The sequence below is a fragment of the Thunnus albacares genome, chromosome 8 (genome assembly GCF_914725855.1).
Source record: "Thunnus albacares chromosome 8, fThuAlb1.1, whole genome shotgun sequence".
NCBI lineage: Eukaryota > Metazoa > Chordata > Actinopteri > Scombriformes > Scombridae > Thunnus > Thunnus albacares.
This window is the reverse complement of record NC_058113.1, coordinates 6,418,114-6,435,728: the sequence shown is the minus strand read 5'-3', so window position 1 is coordinate 6,435,728 and position 17,615 is coordinate 6,418,114. Positions and strand designations below refer to the sequence as shown.

Genomic DNA, 17,615 nt, shown 5'->3' with positions numbered 1-17,615 from the left:
AACTAGCTGAACTTACTACATGAGCTTCAGTGACCAGTTTGTTCCAGGTATGCAAGCACACTCACATATACACATAGCCTACATAATAGCTATGTGAGAATGCTACAGTCTGTGGAATACAGATGCACTATCTAGGCTGCAATATATCTGTGCATATGCACACCACTCTTATACATTATTAAAAGTGTTGAATATCTTACAAATCATAAGAAAAAAACTAAACATACAGTAACATGAAATATCTATTTTAGTTTTATTAACAAGATCTTCCAGATGGGCTGATTTTCTTGGGAACAATGTACTGTTACAATTATCTCATGCACTGACACAATAATATTTTGAAGTTGTTATAATAAATTACTCTGTAATCTGCAATATCTTGGTAGAAAGGAAATGAGGGTGAAATGTGCATAATTTTTTAGATGGTGTTATTGTTTGACCATCATGGTATATCTTGCTGTATCTCTCCACCACTTTGATACAATTGTTAAAAATGACATGTCCTGGGAAAGCCCACAGATAAAGAAAATTCCTTTTAGTTGGTTTATTGTAGAACCAAAAATATTTTACCTTTAACTTTTAGGTGTATCAAGGTGTAAGAAGATTGTATATTATTTTCACAAATATATGTAGTTAACAATCTTGAGGGAGGAGGGGGGAGCCACACACCTCTAGCTCAGGAGGTTCCTTTTTGCACATTTGTTTCATGCCTGCAGCCAATGCCTTTACATAGTCCTGTTTAACATTCAGATCAGTCTGAGGAAAAAGTTAGTTTGGGGTTCCTTTTACTTAGCAACATTCTTTGGCAAAAAGCACTGTAACCACTGCTGAGTGACTTAACAACACCTACAACACTTGAGTGTTACATAAGACCAATTCATGGTGGGTTTAACCAGTCACTCATGTCCATATAATGAGTCAATAAGTTATCATATTCAAGTATGGAGTGATACTGTAGATTCATGTATTATCTTATTGGTTCTGTGTTTGTATATATAGACTTCTGTTTATACTATTACTTTATGCTTAAAAGATGTAAAGGGTAATCAGTTTTGCCTTTTTACTGTTGAATTGTTTTGTGAATTCCTAATTGAATGGAGACTTTTGGTCAGTCAGGGTTAATCTATGCTTAGTCTGTGTGTTGATGTAATCTGTTTGCAATGTTTGCAAATAAGAATTCCTGCTGCACAATGCAGCCACTGGAGTATTTGCTCTTGCAGTGGGTGGTACACATGTCTCGCTGTCACATACCCAGTGGCTGCAATGGCTATTATGATCCAAACAATGGAAATCAAACATTGTGCATTACTGGAAGCCACTTTAGATGCTATGTGTGATTAGACTTATATATACATAGTCTCATTTAGTGTCGGAGAAAACAGGCACAAAACACGGAACAGCTTTTGTGTTGCAGTCCAAGGAAAAGACGTTGCCTCTCCAGCCTTTACAATAGATTCTGAGCAGTAGTTTTATTCGTGAAACAAACGCTGCTATTGTGTTTTTCCTCCCCAAGGAGTGTGCAAAGCTCATCTAACACTGTGAAGAATTTCACAGTTATGTGAATTCACACAACTGCTCTAGTTAGTTGGTAAAAAACAACACATCCATGCACTGTTATAAGGTCTAAAATGCAATGTGGGTCAATTAGGGTGGTAAAGATTTAGGGGATCTGCTTTGTTTATTGGTAACATGATCACCAAGGAGTAATAGGGTGTCTGGTTTTATTATATTGAATCCTGTGCAGAACTGAGAATTAAAACTTGTCGTTGTGTGTATTCCATGGATACATATTTTGGTGTATTTTTTCAGTTATGAACAGACTGTACTATATATACTATACCCTACCACTCTGTAACAATTCTTTGAAATCAAAGACTGCATAGACACTGCTGAAAATTGACTTTAGCTTCAAGAAAACAGGCAAACACCCCAAAGGCAAACTTAATATATATTTTCATGTATATATATTTTCAATTTTTTCTGACAAATATTCTATTGATAACAGTATATTACAGAATAAAAATTAACAGCTTTACTATTCTATTAGACACATTTGAATCATAAATTTTCTACTCAGGTATGTGGACCTCTTAAGACCAAGATGATGTCAGTACAGTCAGTTTTGATATGGAGTCAAAACAGCCCCAAAGGAAAGACTTCCCTTCTGTTTGGCTAACAGTAGCTGAGCTTTCCTTGGCACCCTCCTCCTCCAGCGTTGAGGAGGGAGACATGCAAATTTATCTCCTTGAAAAAAACACTGCCCCAGACTCTCATTTTCAGAGGCAAGCACAACTTCTCAAAGTCACAACAACACAGGCAAAGTGAGGGGAAAATCCAGTTTGAGCTTGAACTTGAAGGAAAAATACATGCATCCATCTACTCATTACTTATTGGACTGATGCATTGCAACTGTTGATTTTGACTCCAGAAAAAAAGGGAAAATTCTGCAAACTTTACTGGACAGCATTTTGTCCTTATTACTGAGCCATGGGAAACACGAGGAAGACGTAACCCAGGTAATTCATGCTAAATTTGATACTGGTCTATTAAGCTTATATACTAATGTTATTATTATTAATGTTACTAATGTTATAGATTGTAGTCAACTAAGGAGTGATTTTTAGAGTTACTGAAACTTCGTGTTATATAAATTGTATGGAGAAAAGACAACATATTCATCTATATTACATGATATTATCTTAAAATAATGCAAATTACTATAATATTAATTATTATCATTATTATTATTATTATACTGTTGTTGTTAGGCTATATAGTAATTTATGGACGCACCATCCATTATCTTTTCGCTGTCGTTGTCTTTGGATTTGACAGCTCTTAACTCCGCCCATAACAACAACGTGTTAACCCACCACATTTAGCACAATCAAACCGGAAATAGCGTTGTTTTATAATTAACAAGATATGTTATGATTGCTCATTCTTATTAACTATGAAAATAAATTTCCGCAGATTAAACATACACAATTACTGATGTTATATTTGCATTTTCAAACCTGCATTACTCAAAAAGTTCCTCAATCTGTATTTTATTTTGATATCTTAGCCGGATATGAAACGGTTAATTTTTGTGTTCTTGACGCAACTGTCGGTACTGTTACTGTCTGTCTGTCCATCTCACCGCTGACTCGACCTCCGCTCGGTCGTTACAAATGATACGTAGCTCGCACCTACAAAACCTCGATCGACAACAACTCGGCTTTAATCCACCACGTCCATGGCAGTAACTGTTTTCTCTTTTAGTAACCCCACAACTCTTTAAAAATTCCGCCTAAAAAGAAAAAGCGTTCTGTCCCCTCTTTTGGGTTTTCCGCAGACGTAAGTAACGTTAGCTAACCGCGTTGTTAGCTCGCTAATTAGCATGTTGTTAAATTAACGGGTTAAGTAACGTAGTTTACCTGCAAGCCATAAATACTAGCTATAAGAAGTTAAAGATAACGTTAACAAGTAGAATTATCGTTGGAAAATGGTGACAAATGGTCACATAACATTGCTGATATTTGTCTTGTATGTAGCCAGGTAGCTAATGCTAAAAGATTATGCTAACGTTACCAATGCATGCAAAGCAACCTGTTACAATAGCAAGCGAGGTTACTCATGTACGAAATGTCAACTGGGGCTCTTGGTAGAAGCTTGATCACAGGGCCACTGTGTGAAAACACTGTTTACTGATGTGAACTAACGCAGTTTATTTAAAACTGCCAGTCATGATTGCATCAGTTCTTGTCAATTTAGTTTATTATGGTAGCAAAGGATAACATTCCAAACATGGAAATGGTCATTACAGGGAAAAAAAAGAAACAAAAAAAACATAAGCTTTCCCTTTATTGTCATTAAACAGCACTCACAACATATTGTCTGCTCATCTGCTTACAACTATTTGCTTCATCAGTTTATAGATTTAACATTATTATTGCACAAATGTTGCATCTATGTTAAGGAAGACTGGAGCATATGTTAGTTACTCTCCTCTTCAGTTGTATCTGTCAGTGGCTGATTCCTTTGTGCCCTGTCCCCATCTGTCTCTTTGCAGGTGTACAACAACTATCCAGAGGATCTAGGGGCAGCTCTATACCGAGAGCCATTTGACTTCAACGCCGAGCCACCTTGGGATCCTAGCTGATAGCGGACGAGTTCATCCCAGGACTCATCCATGTGAGTAAGTTAGGTGTGATTGCAGGACTGAGGGTATTCTGTGACTATAACGTATATGTGTCTCTTTACAGCGTTGTATAATAATTGTTAATGAATGCATTGTGATAAATTGTTGCATAAACATAGCTGACAGAGGGAATAAATAGCAGAATGTCCCAGATAAATCACAAACAGTCTAGTTATTTTAGATCTAGCATTTCAGATCTATTTTCAGCTCTTCCATTAAAATAACAGGACGCTGTGCTCTGGGCTGCTTTTATCTGCAGTAGTTCTTCTCTTGCTCTGATTTAGTTGCAATAAAAGAGAGAATCATTTGGTTGTAGATAATGAATCCTGCAATGTATGTTTTCAGCACAGTTCTTGCTGCAGTGAAATGTGAATATAATTCATTAACTGTACTAGTATGTCCCCATTAAAGTCATCACCTGTTTCATGAGGGAAATGTGTTGAGTGACATAGTTAAACATTTTCTGAGTTACATAAAGGCTTGGTTGATTTTTAAAGACATGATAAAGTTCAGCCAACCTTTTGTAACTCATATTTCAGCAGAGGACTTAATAATTATAATATTAAAGCCTACAAATTTTTGTGTAATTGTAGTAATTAAATTTTCCTTCACAATGAAATCAAGGAGCCACTGGAAATTGACCCTTCTCCTTCTGTCTGTTCATTTGTTTGTAGCAGACTGCCTGTCCATTATTCATGCACAGTACTTCACACACAGCTGATCAGACGTGTGTATACAATAAGCATACTTGTTGTTTTCAGGAATTTATAGTTACACATAAAATTGTGGTGACAATCTCTGTTGCCTAACTTGGATTTGCTTCTACTTGTCGCCCTAGAGCTGTTGATCATTCAGCAATTTTACTCATCTTATACACCTGTCTGTCAGTGACTGCAGCCCTTGTACAGCAGTAAGCCTGACCTTGTCATGGTGGTCTAAAATATAGTAGGCTTTCTAGGCACAAGTTAGTCTCCCTATATAAACCTCCAAAAACCACAGTCATGTCACATCTGGTCCAGCCCAGACTACTGTGCTTCTCTGACGTATTGTGCAACATTATTGAAAGTAAAGTTTGGGACACAGACGCCGCCAGTATTGTACCTTGGTTAATGCCATCAAAAAGACCCTTTACGGGTCACCAGCTCTGGGCTTAATGGTGATTGTTGGGAGTAATTGATGGTAAAGTAAATGAACCCTGTGCCCCAGACTCTGTGTTTTCACAGAGGCTTTTCAGAAGAATAGGCCTTCCACAATGCTACCCCATAACGTGGAACCTGTACTGTGCTCTGATTGGTTGTTCACTGAAAATGACTTGTTTGATCAGGGATCTCATCAGAAAGGTTTAGGTTACAGCTACTGAATAAACTAGAAAAGAGCTGGACACCATCATTGAAAATGCATTGTCCAGATATGGTTGAATTGTTTTCTTTTTTGAACTTCATGGCTCATTATGACTTTTCTCTTTTTCTTGTGCAGTTTGTTGCATAAGCCTAGGACCCAGGGGCTCGAGAGGAAGCGAGCAAAACCACTTCGGACTAGCCATATTCTTTATGCCTGTCGGATTAGCAGAAAACGGTTGAGAGGATGAAAGGAATTGTTGATGAACCACAGTATTCTGTTGGCCTTCTGGAGGGAGGCACGGCCCTGTGTGATGTGATTGACAGTCACATTTATGAACAAACTCTGGTAAGAGGTCTCGCTGTAACAACATGTATTTAGCACATGCTAACAAATCTGGATTTCTTACTGTCTTAGAATATTCTTAAAGAGGACCTATTATGCTTTTCCTTATTTTCAGTCACATGTATATGTGTATATATATATATATATATATGTATAATATATAATGTTGGATGTCCGTGTTAAAAGTGGCCGATGTGTCAAATAATGACGTAAATGTATGTAGAAGTAATCCCTGTGAGCAAAAGGCACCAGCTTCAGACTGATCTGAACCCTCAGTTCCCAACGTTTTTTTCTACTTTCAGCCCAAGCCGACGTCGGCTTGTGACAGATATCTTTATATGGTCATCTGCTCCACTCACAGTGTGCAAGTTCACTGCTCTGCTCCGCTAACATTATGCCGTTTTTCCATTGTTTTGGGGGTAGTCACGCCAAGACATGACTCCATTACACAGCAGGGCAAAGTAAAATAAGTTGTTTACCTGTTTGAGGTGTTCTGGTCGTCTGCAGCTCTTCATCAAACATCATCATCACTGTGGCTGTTTCTGTTTGTACTATTCCTCCCTGCATTATTTCTAACTGATCCGCTGAGCAAAGAGCTCCAAATATCTCCATATGTTGTTGTTGTTTGGACCGCTTTTTCAACTGCTAACAAAGCTCTGCTAATTTAGTGAGGAACACGTTTCACTTCCTGTAAATTCTTCACAATAAAAGTCTTCCATTATTTAGTCATTTAAAAGCTTTTAATACAAAGCAGTAAAGCAGGAAATGTCGGGTTTGCATCAGCAGTAACTTAACACGGCTCTGATTCGGCTGCCCCTCAGCAGGCTTCCAGAAAGCTGCCCAATCAGTACAGAGTGGGCTCATCAGGAGGGGGGCCTTAAAGAGACAGGAGTTAGACTTACTGTTAGAGACAGAGGCTGAACTGAGGGGCTGCATAAAGGGCCAGTGTAAGATAAATAAGGAGTTTTTTGAACTGTGAATCATGCAAAGCTACTCTAGTGGAGTCCCACAAAAATATATAGCTGAAAATGAGCATAATAGGTCCTCTTTAAACACCAGTTATTGCATTGCATTGTATTGTTTATTACTTGTGGTAAAGTTTCATACCTGCAAAGAATGATAATGTAATTACGTTATTAGTGTTGACTAATTGTGTGTTAATTGTTTGACTCACCTACATGTATGTTTCCTTCCTCGTCAGTCTGAGAAGAATGCATTCTTTGTAGCAGACCTGGGAGTTATAATGAGGCAGCATGTTCGCTGGCGAACCCACATGGCCCAAATTCGACCCTTCTATCCTGTCAGATGCAACAGCAGTCCAGCTGTCATTGAAGTTCTCGCTGCCCTTGGCACTGGATTCATATGTACCAACAAGGTACTTTGCACCATATCTTTCTTTCACGAACATGTTAGATAACTTTTGACAGTATCCTCCCCTTCTCCACTCACACACCTGGAAACACTTGCACATTTAAAGTTCTATCAAACATTTTGTCCATAGAAACCCATGCAGGATGGACATGGTATGATGACATGTAGAGTATATTGAAGAAGTAATGCTTTGTCTCTTTGTATTTCAGTTTGAACTTGAGTTGGTGCAGAGCCACGGTATTCCCTCTGAAGACATCATCTACAGTGGTGTTTGCAAACAGGTCTCCCAGATTAAATACGCTGCTAAGAACGGCATTGACCTCCTGGTGTGTGATAATGAAGCAGAGCTACGCAAGATTTCTCGCTGCCACCCCAATGCCAAGTAAGTGTTGCCGCTACTGCCTGTGATCATGTCACTTTAAAGCTGCCATTTCAACACTGTCAACATTCAGTCTGGCTTGATATTTTTTTCTTTCTCAACAAACAGGAATCATAGTGTTTTATTTCCTTTTACTTCAGGCTACTGCTGCAGGTTTCAACAGAAGCATCTAACCAGGATGACGAGATGAGCATGGCATTTGGCTGTACCCTCAAAGACTGCAGGCATCTGCTGGAGAGTGCTAAGGAGCTGGGTGTGCAGGTGGTGGGAGTCAGGCAAGTCCTGCAGAAATACACTATGACTGTGTGAAGTAGAGCAAATACTGATCATAAGATTTTATGAAAAACTGCCGCAATGCAATGTTTTCACCTAAAGATTTTTACAATAAAACACCTTCTTCCCCCCTCTTTATTATATCCCTTGACTCAACAACAAATTGCAAAAGATGCACTTGCGCACACTGACTGTAGTTTACCCCTAGTGACAGCACTGTACATTATATGAAGCTCCCTTAAGTCACCTGCCTTTATTTAGGAGGATATTGAGGATAGTGTTAACTATGTGGTGGTCTGATCACTGCAGCTCTCTACCTTAGCTCTCGCTTAAACTAATTATTTATTTCAACCTCCAAATTGCTGCGTGGGAAAATTTTAACCTGTTGTTAATGTGTCAAAGTGCAACCTGTAACAGCCTCTTTGTGTCCCCCCACAGGTCTCTAATTTCCAGCCCTTGTGAGGATGACCACGTATATGTTCATGCCATCTCTGATGCTCGTTGTGTCTTTGATATGGGAGTGAGTAAAGTTATATATTATGTAGCTAGTTAAACTGTTCAGTTCAGTGACTGCCATCTCCATTGGCTTCTATCTTCACTGTTGTGTTTTGGACACTGGTCCAGAAACACTCTCGCTCTCAGTGCTTTGGCAATAACTGTGTTGGTTATACATTTACAAACTTTATCTGCTTTAGGAGGAAATTGGCTTCAATATGAAAATCCTGGACATTGGAGGCGGCTTCAGCGGCTCTGAGACCCAGCTGGAATTGGTCAGTACACTTTACCATTCAATATTTAAGATTTACTGTGATGAAAAAATGCAACATCATACAACCCAGTCATAGTCAGCAAGTCAAAGGTCCTTTTTAAACCACTCTGCAAAGCTGGCAATGTGATCAAGTAATGTTTTAAATGTGAATGTGAAAGACCTGCCTACTTTAGATTTGACTTTGTTACCATCCTCATCTCTTTTGCAGATCAATAGTGCAGTTATGTCTATGGTGGACCTATACTTCCCTCCTTCTACTGGAGTTTCCATCATTGCTGAACCTGGTGGCTACTTTGTGTCCTCTGCTTTCACCCTGGCAACCAACATCATCTCCAAGGAGGTGGTGGCACGAGACCGCCAGGACCAGGAACACGGTCAGTGGCATGATATTCATTTTCACAGATAGATAGTAGACAGTACAGACAGTAAACAGTGAGGATTATGACTAAAGTCAACCTAAAAACAGCACCAACAAGAAAACTCCACAAATGTGTGAAAGAATCCATTACACTCACACATTTTCCCATGTTGCTGAACAGATGATCCATCTCCTGATGATGAGCCAGAGTTTCAGTACTTCATGAATGAGGGAGTGTATGGATCGTTTGCCAGCAAACTTGCTGAAACACTGATTGCTGCTCCATCTGTTCACAAGGTGAGTTGGTCTCAAAGGTTCTCTGTGAGTCAAGATGTAGCCACAGATCATTCTTTCATTCAACCTTTTTCTATATGGGATGGTCCAATGAGAGTTGACAGTAAAAACTGAAGTGTTTTTATTGTCCTGTTCACACATAACCCATAGGTAACGTACACATATGACCCACCTACCCAGCCAACACCCATGTGAACTGCACTACCTGCAGTTTGCATAATTACATTCGTTTAGATTGTGTAAAATACAATTAATTTCAAAAGGTGAAGATTAAAAGTAAACCAGTCTACTGGAATAAATGTGACAAGCAGTGGCCTCAACATGAGAGGTGTGCCATTTTTGCTACTTTAAAGATGCAGTGTGTAGAATTTAGTGATATCTAGTGGAACAAACTTGGCAGAAATGGACTATAATATTCATAAGTATGTTTTAATTAGTGTATAATCACCTGAAAATTAGAATCACTGTGTTTTTGTTACCTTAGAATTAGCCCTCTACATAGGGAGCGCTTGCACTGCCATGTTTCTACAGTAGCCCAGAACGGACAAACCAAACACTGGCTCTAGAGAGGGCCTTAGGTTCTCCTACATGCTTAGAAGAGGAGGGGGAGGGGTATTCAGTTGATTGCAATCTGCAACCTCACCACTAGATGCCACTAAATCCTACACACTGATCCTTTAAACACAACTCACGTTAGTTCATGAAAAGTGTTGTTGTACTACATGTATTAACAGACAATCTTTACTTTCTGTGCCAACAGAATACCGCACTAGATGCTCCCGTGTTCAGCAGCAGCCTGTGGGGTCCCTCTGGTGATGACCTGGACCAGGTCATGGAGCACTGTCTGTTGCCTGAGCTCAACATTGGAGACTGGCTCATGTTCTCCCATGCAGGGGCCTACAGTCTGGGTCAGCCACTCTGCACCTCCACTGACTCACCCACACCGCCTGTATACTATGTCATCTCCTCTAGAGACTGGTAAGAAATTCAATGGTGAAATATTTTTAAACTTGGACTTGAGAGAAACCCTTATAATGTGCAATTTTAGTCCTCAACTGTGATTCATTTTCCGCCACCAGGTTTGAGATGCAGGACACTGGTGTCACCCAGGAGGCTACACTGAAGAACTTCTCATTGGTCCCTTATTTCCTCAATTCCTGCCAAACAGAGGCTGCACTCTCTGTCCCAGCTTAGCAATCATCAGACCAGGACAGGAAGGCTTCTTTCCTCCACTGGTTTCTGCTGCTAGTTTCCCCTGGTCTACATTCCACTGGGATGAACTGAACCAACAGTGCAGATAGTGCTTGAAATTGCTGGGACCAGCCTGGATTCATCTCGCAAACCTCAATGTACAGTGTAGTATCTGATTAGACCTGGAACACCCAAGTAGATGTTAAGTAATTAGTATGCAACAAAATGGATGACTCCAAAAAGACAGATGCATTCTTCCCTTTGCTATGAAATACAGTTTACACTCATACAGTAGACATATAATGATTTTAAATGATTATATTTGAAAAATGTATTATCTATAGTCTCAATTGCTGTTGCCAGTCTTGTAAAGTAAGAAATGTATCCCTGAGTGAAGCAGTGTATTTAAACAGAACTACAGTTCTGATCTTGTAGGATGCTTTGCTACAAGATGTGTATTTATGATTTTAATTGGTTGTATTGTTTATTTTTTTGTGATGAGAACTTAATTCCATTATTACATTTAAAATCATTTGTCCTTCTCGGTGTTTTGAAATGGAGGCTTGTATATGAAGGTGCATTTACTCATCTGTGTGATGCTGTAAATAAAACCAGTGTGATCAATGTACAGTGTCTCTATGAAATCCACTCCTGGAAAAATCCAGTGTGGTTGGGAAGCTAATGGCTCAGTGTTCACCAGTAAAATGGTGTCTCAGTGTTTTTTTTTACCAAAGTGCAGAGCGCTACCTTGGCTAGCTCCCAGACTAGTGAAGGACTGGCAGGTAACTGCTACGCCATGATAGCAAAGCAAGTTAATTAGCATGTGCTTCAGATGGAACAAAGAAAGTGTTGATGGATAACGAATCAGCTGACGTGGAATGGCATCTTTAAAAAACATTTATAATGCAAGAATCAATTTTGCTATTTCTATTGTATTTGTTTAAGGATATTTTTCAACATTTATGATTGTGTTGAAAGAATATTACTCCCTAACTGTGCAAGTTGCACAGCATGTATCATATCTTTGAAGTTGTCCTCCAATCTGTGTCTAAGGCATGATGAATTAACTTGTAGCTGTGCTTGTCAAAATGAACAGTAATAAACACCTCATTGACCAGACTGAGTCACTGTGACAGTTTTATAATCATAGCAGACCATAAATGATGTGTACAGTGAAGCCTTGCAGCAGCTGTTCAAACACATCTTAATAATTGATACCTCTTTCTCAAAGATAGTTTCATAACCTGATGACTTAATCCAATTCTCATCCTGGATAATGTGATCACAGGCTGAAGTAGATCTGGTTTGATGAGCTAAATCTCTCACAGGGGTCAGATCACCTCTGAACAAAGTGAGTTATACTTAAGTCTTTGCAGATGCCTGTAAAATACTGAAGCTCTTTCTAGAACAGTGGTGGGAAGTAACCAAGTACATTTACTGAAGTACTTAAGTACAGTTTTGAGGTACTTGTACTTTACTGAGTATTTCCATTTTATGCTACTTTATACCTCCACTTCACTACATTTCAGAAGGAAATGTACTTTCTACTCCACTACATTTATTTGACAGCTTTAGTCATTTTTCAGATGAAGATTTGACACAATGGATAATATAACAAGCTTTTAAAATACAACACATTGTTAAAGATGAAACCAGTGGTTTCCAACCTTTTTGGTTTTTGACGTCTTACAAAAAGCAGTATGTAGTCGGGGTCACATTTCAGATGTCTGAGTTGTTAACAGCTGTTAAAAGTCCAGAAACTGAAAACAGGATTGTGTATCAGAACTTTGTGTTCTCTTCTCTCCTCTCCCATTAATCATCTCATGACCCTTCAGATTTATCTGGTGACCCTTTGGAGGGGCCTGACCCCTGGGTTTGGAACCACTGGACTAAACTAGCTGTATATAAAGTAGTTCAAACTAGCTCCTACTGGAACAGTCTGCCTCACTGACTGGTTGAGCAGGACACGAAATAAACTCAACTAAAAGAAATCTGGACAAATTCACTGACCAAGAGAAAATAGTGTACATGTGTTCAAGTTTAATAAAGAATTCTGTTTTCCCTGTAAGAAAATAGCATTGTGCAAAATAATTTTGAAACAAAAAGATTCTCATGTGGCACAAAAAAAACAATATTCAACATTCTTTGGTCAAAAATCACTGAAAGATAAACATACATCTAGCATAATTTGTAAAACTACTGTGAAAATTACTTACAAAATACTATCTACAGTCAATATTTTCATAGTAATTGCTCAGTTTAAGGCGATACAGTTGTGGGAAATCAAATATAAACTGTCTCATAACTACATTTATATTCAACTTCAACCATTAAATAACAGTAAAAAAAAAAAGGCAGCACAGACTTTACATGCAACTTAGACTCAGCTGCATAAAGCCTTACATTCAATTTTAAAGTTTCACAGTCTTCCTTCTGTCTCTCATTCAGATCCCTTCAGTCAGACAGCTGCCGAGACAATGAGGTCAGCAGACTGGGTGCCCCCTAATGTCCAGCAGTGTGTCTTCCTCGCTGCTAGGTGTCGCCGGGCGTGTTTGGCCAGGTGGTCACTGCGCATGAAGCGGCTGAGGCACATGGGGCAGGCAAACCTTTTCTCTCCTGTGTGGGTTCGACGGTGGCGAGACAGCTCATCAGAGCGTGAGAATCGCCGCTCACAGCCCTCCCACTTACATTTGAAGGGCTTTTCACCTGTTGGAACACAGACAGTGAAGTGGAAATTCAGGCCTTTTTTAAAATATTATCCAACAGTGGTATAATAAGATCCCACGTTTGATATTTTTATCTTGCAGCACTGTCCTCTTTTTACTGATTTTCTGCATAAGGTGCAGGTACATTTAATAATATATTTGATCCTACAATTGTCAAATTCTACACTTAAATCCTTTATCTCTTACCTGTATGTGTCCTCATGTGGGCCTTGAGGTGAGAGCTCTTGAAGTAGGTCTTGCTGCAGTCCTCATGGGGACAAATGTGACTGCGCACACGGGACACTTCTGGCTGCAGTGGGGTGTGTCTTTGCTCCAACAAGGCACGGCCGGGCGCAGGTGCGATGGCTGGTAACTTGGTGCCACCGGGGGTCACAAGCGCCGGCTGAACGTAGAGAGTAGGAACAGCTGGCTGCGGGACTAGAAGCATTACAGGGCCTTTTGCCACCTGACCTCCAAAGAGGAAGACCTGGGCAGGAGAACCCTGTTGCTGTTGGTGCTGCTGTTGTTGATGTGCGGGCACCGTGGTGATCGCTGATGGGATAGGTAATAAGTGTTGCTGTGGCTGCTGAATATCAGCTGTGACAGGTTTGTGCATAATAGTGGTGCTGGTAGACGAAGGTGAGACAGAAAGGATCTTGCAGTAAACAGGCACAGGAGAGACCCCAGCAATACCAGCCTGGACAGAGGAGACAGACTGGGGTGTGTCTGATTTATTATCCGAGCCTGAAACACTCATCTGGGTTTGGCTGGCTTCACCCACATTTGGCAAAGTCTCAGTGACTGGTTTTTGTGGCGTGGCAGCATTAGAGTCAGACTGCATTATAATATTCTCCTCAGAGTCTCTACTATCCAGCCTTACTTTAGAGTTCAAATCTGTGTCAGAGTCTTTTGTGTGCACCTGAGTGAGCCTGTCTTCCCTAGACACAGGATGAACATTACAGGAACAATGCTGGCCATCTGCAGTGTGGCGGATTACACTGGTGCACTGGAACAGCTGCCGAGAAGCAGGAGTGTGTGTGTGTGGAAGAGTCTCTTCTGAAGGTTGATGTAGGGACACTAATGAGGGTGGATGGGTGGCCTCAAAGTTGGGCGGGCTGTATGGCGGTGTCATACACTGAAAGGAAATGAAAAGAGATGTATTAATAATTTATGTGACTAATTTATAAATTCTGCACAGATACACAAAAACATTTGTAATAACATACACTAACTTGACACTGAAGGCCTGGAGCCGCATGCAGTATTAGGATAAAAGTTGTGTTGCTTTGCTAAGAGAAGACTGGAGATGACTTCACCATCTAAATTCAAGTAGATGAAAGTTTGTACAAGTGGGAGAGCATAGACAACACTACAAATACTTCTAGGCCGCGTTATGCAAAAGCCTTGGTTCCTTGGCCTGACTTGACAACCGTCAACACATATGGATCACTTACCAGAGGAGAGTCCTGTAGCGCAGTAGGCCCAGGGGGGGCAGAGTCGTCCTCTGAGCAGTCTGAGGAGGGAGTTGGGGGTCTGAAGTGTCTGAGCCTGAAGCTCCTGGTCTTCCAGTGCTTCGTCATGGACATCAGCGCCTCCACAGCCTCCATGTCACCTGCACCCATAGGGGCAGGCTGTAATTCACCCTGGATGTGCGAGTGTGGCTCCTCGATTTCCATGGTGCAACTGTGGTAAAAGAGCAAAAATAAGCATAAGAAAACACTCTAGACTGTTCTTTGATTTAATTTTGATTATTATTTTTCAAAACAGAGCACAAGGTAGTCTTGTGAAGAACTTTAAAGGAGCATGTGAAGTGAGCATGATCAGCTGTTGCTCTTCAGCACTGGGGCCCTTTCACCTACTTCTCTTCTTGACAAAAGCACCAACTGTGCTACTACTTACACAAACAGTCACACAACACCTAAGCACCTCTCCCTGACCTGACCTGGCCCAGCATAGATAAACCACCACACACACACACACACACACACACAGTACAGCTATCATCACACAACTCAATACCCATCAGTGACATGCTGTATATGACTTCGTGACATTATATGACCTAGACAAGCTGGTGATGGAAGACGCCTGACGCACATCATTATGTGTCATTATAAACTAAAAGCCATTATCTAATAGAACAATATAAATTTGTGTTTTTCCCCATTAACATCAAGCGCTCATGTAACTTATATAATTGTGATAATTGACAAGTTTGTCGACATAAAGCACTTGACATGACATTGTAGGAATTAAAATGATTTACTTACATCTATGTGAGTCTGTGAGTAGTGTTCAGGGAACCGGTTTAACTGCTGACTACTCGTCCTTGGAGTCTTGCGGGACCACTTTAACCCGAAATTGTCTGTTTCTCCTCAGCCTCGCTCCCATTCATCGTTTCAAACGCGGTGGGGAAAAGAAGGGCGTGGCTTACCGCGTCGCCCAATGGCACGCAAAGGTGTGTTAGGCGCCGGCCAATGGGAGAGGGAGTCAGTGCGTGATCGGGGGCTGACGGCACCGTGGAGGCAGCGTGGTACACAACAGCATGGGCGTGTGAAAAACATTCCTATCCTACCCCCCCTCCTCACCCCCTCACCCCCCACCTCCCACCTCCCCAATACACACCATTGCCTTGGATGAGTCACTTAACACCCTCTAGACCAGCTGGAGAAGACACACACCTTCTATGACTAATCAGATTTTGGAGTGATGCAGTTGAAAAACAGATGCTGATCATCATTTTAGCAAGATGCAATATTAAAGGCTGAATATTAAACTTTTTTTTCCCTCCCAGAAATTTGAAGGTCAGGGTTAAAAGTATTCAGAGTGCAGTTTATTTTCAATTTTGATGTGTCACTGACCAAATAATAATGCATTGACAACTGTAATTGGCAGAATTTGTCTCCAGAAATTGTCTGCATGAACTGGAAGTTTTGGCTGTAAATGATATTAGTTGCAGGTCTGTATGTCTGCAGTAGGTCTAGCTAATGCTGTTCGAGCTTTTAAAAGTTAAAAAGTTTTTTACTGGATGATGGATCACATCTGCTTTCATATAAGGCCATTCTTTCAAAAAGATGGAAGTTATATATATCAATAATAGCTTAGTAAACTTCATTTATTTGGCAATTTCACAGAAGTACTTTAACAATAAATTGAATGCAGACTAATATAAAAAAACATTGAAATAATTAAAACCACTACTGTACAACAAAAAGAAGAAGAAAAAATGTCTCTGAACATGTAGCATTATAGCAATTTAAATATTTTAAGTGATTTGAAACAATAGATTATATGAGCTTAAAACAGTTAAACTTGTTTTAATGGGAGGACATTTAATGTGACAGACATTTTGCTCTCTCTAATTTTGAAATGATTTAAATATAAATCAAACCTTCTTCATTAATTGGACAATGATTTATCACTCACTTCATATGAGACACACATTTATTTCCTTCTTTTAGAAATTCCTCTGAAACTCCATTTCTCTTTTGTTAAATTGTAAGATTCATTACCTAGCTACATTGTCAAAATTTGTGGAGTTACCTAAGTGACTTCACTTTCTTACCTCTGTAAATGTTTTCATTATCTTTTTTTCCCCCAGCTTTTTCAATTAGAAGGCCTCCTGTCCTTTGTGTGAGAAAGAGGTCAGCCAACAGGAGATGGCCTCAGGCAGCCCCATGGATTAGGTAAGTGTCAGCTGTCTAGACCTTCCTGCACAGCACAGAGATCCAGAACAAAAGGCCGGCTGTAGACACACAATGGAGAAATACACACACAGACGCATGGCACTTTGACTGTGTCTGGCACTGTGGGATGTTCCTCAAAAGCATATCCAGGAATGATTTGCCAGAAAAGAACAGAGAAATAATTCTATATTCATGTATTTTTTTCTTTAAATATTTAATTGTATTGACATCTTTATACACTGATTTTGAAGCATCTACAAAAACTGAAATAGTTGTTTGCAGTTCTGCTTTGGTTTCTTGAAATGCATATCAGAATACATAAGTAATTCATCCACTCTTAAACCTGTATCTTATTAGTATTCACAGTGTAGACCTATATCTTAAAATATAGAGCAATGTGTCAGAGGGATTTTTTTTCACTCCAGCAACATCAGTAACAATAAATGAAACAATACAAAATAAATCCTTATGGCACATTGTTGCCATCATAAATTTTCTGTATGGAATATACAGTAGAGCTGCAACAATTAGTCAATTAATCAATTAGTTTGACAACTATTAAATTAATTGGCAACTATTTTGATAATCGATTAATTGGCAAAATTCTCTAGTTCCAGCTTCTCAAATGTGAATATTTTCTGGTTTCTTTAGTCGTCTATGACAGTAAACTGAATAAATTTGGGTTGTGGACTGTTGGTTGGGACAAAAATAGACATTTGAAGT

At 39.7% G+C, this 17,615-nt stretch overlaps 2 protein-coding genes across 4 annotated transcripts; one reads left to right on the top strand and one right to left on the bottom strand.

Moving 5' to 3' along the window:
* Positions 1-2,292: 2,292 nt before the first annotated feature.
* LOC122987586 (antizyme inhibitor 1-like) lies at positions 2,293-11,620 on the top strand. Of its 3 annotated transcripts, none has more exons than XM_044359527.1 (12): positions 2,293-2,516; positions 4,055-4,176; positions 5,660-5,869; positions 7,068-7,241; positions 7,447-7,619; positions 7,757-7,891; positions 8,328-8,409; positions 8,585-8,659; positions 8,867-9,032; positions 9,198-9,313; positions 10,071-10,288; positions 10,390-11,620. In XM_044359527.1, exons 3-12 carry the CDS (start codon positions 5,768-5,770, stop codon positions 10,502-10,504), a joined length of 1,356 nt encoding a protein of 451 aa, XP_044215462.1. In that variant the 5' UTR covers positions 2,293-2,516; positions 4,055-4,176; positions 5,660-5,767; the 3' UTR covers positions 10,505-11,620. The 3 variants fall into 3 exon arrangements, with proteins under 3 accessions (XP_044215462.1, XP_044215460.1, XP_044215461.1); XM_044359525.1 differs by lacking the exon at positions 2,293-2,516 and adding an exon at positions 3,114-3,339; XM_044359526.1 differs by lacking the exon at positions 2,293-2,516 and adding an exon at positions 3,114-3,339 and having other exon boundaries at positions 4,055-4,180.
* A 909-nt stretch (positions 11,621-12,529) lies between these two features.
* LOC122988093 (Krueppel-like factor 10) lies at positions 12,530-15,673 on the bottom strand. Its single transcript, XM_044360249.1, has 4 exons — positions 15,477-15,673; positions 14,661-14,889; positions 13,414-14,341; positions 12,530-13,207 (listed from the first exon to the last, which is right to left on the bottom strand). Exons 2-4 carry the CDS (start codon positions 14,880-14,882, stop codon positions 12,960-12,962), a joined length of 1,398 nt encoding a protein of 465 aa, XP_044216184.1. The 5' UTR covers positions 14,883-14,889; positions 15,477-15,673; the 3' UTR covers positions 12,530-12,959.
* Positions 15,674-17,615: the final 1,942 nt, after the last annotated feature.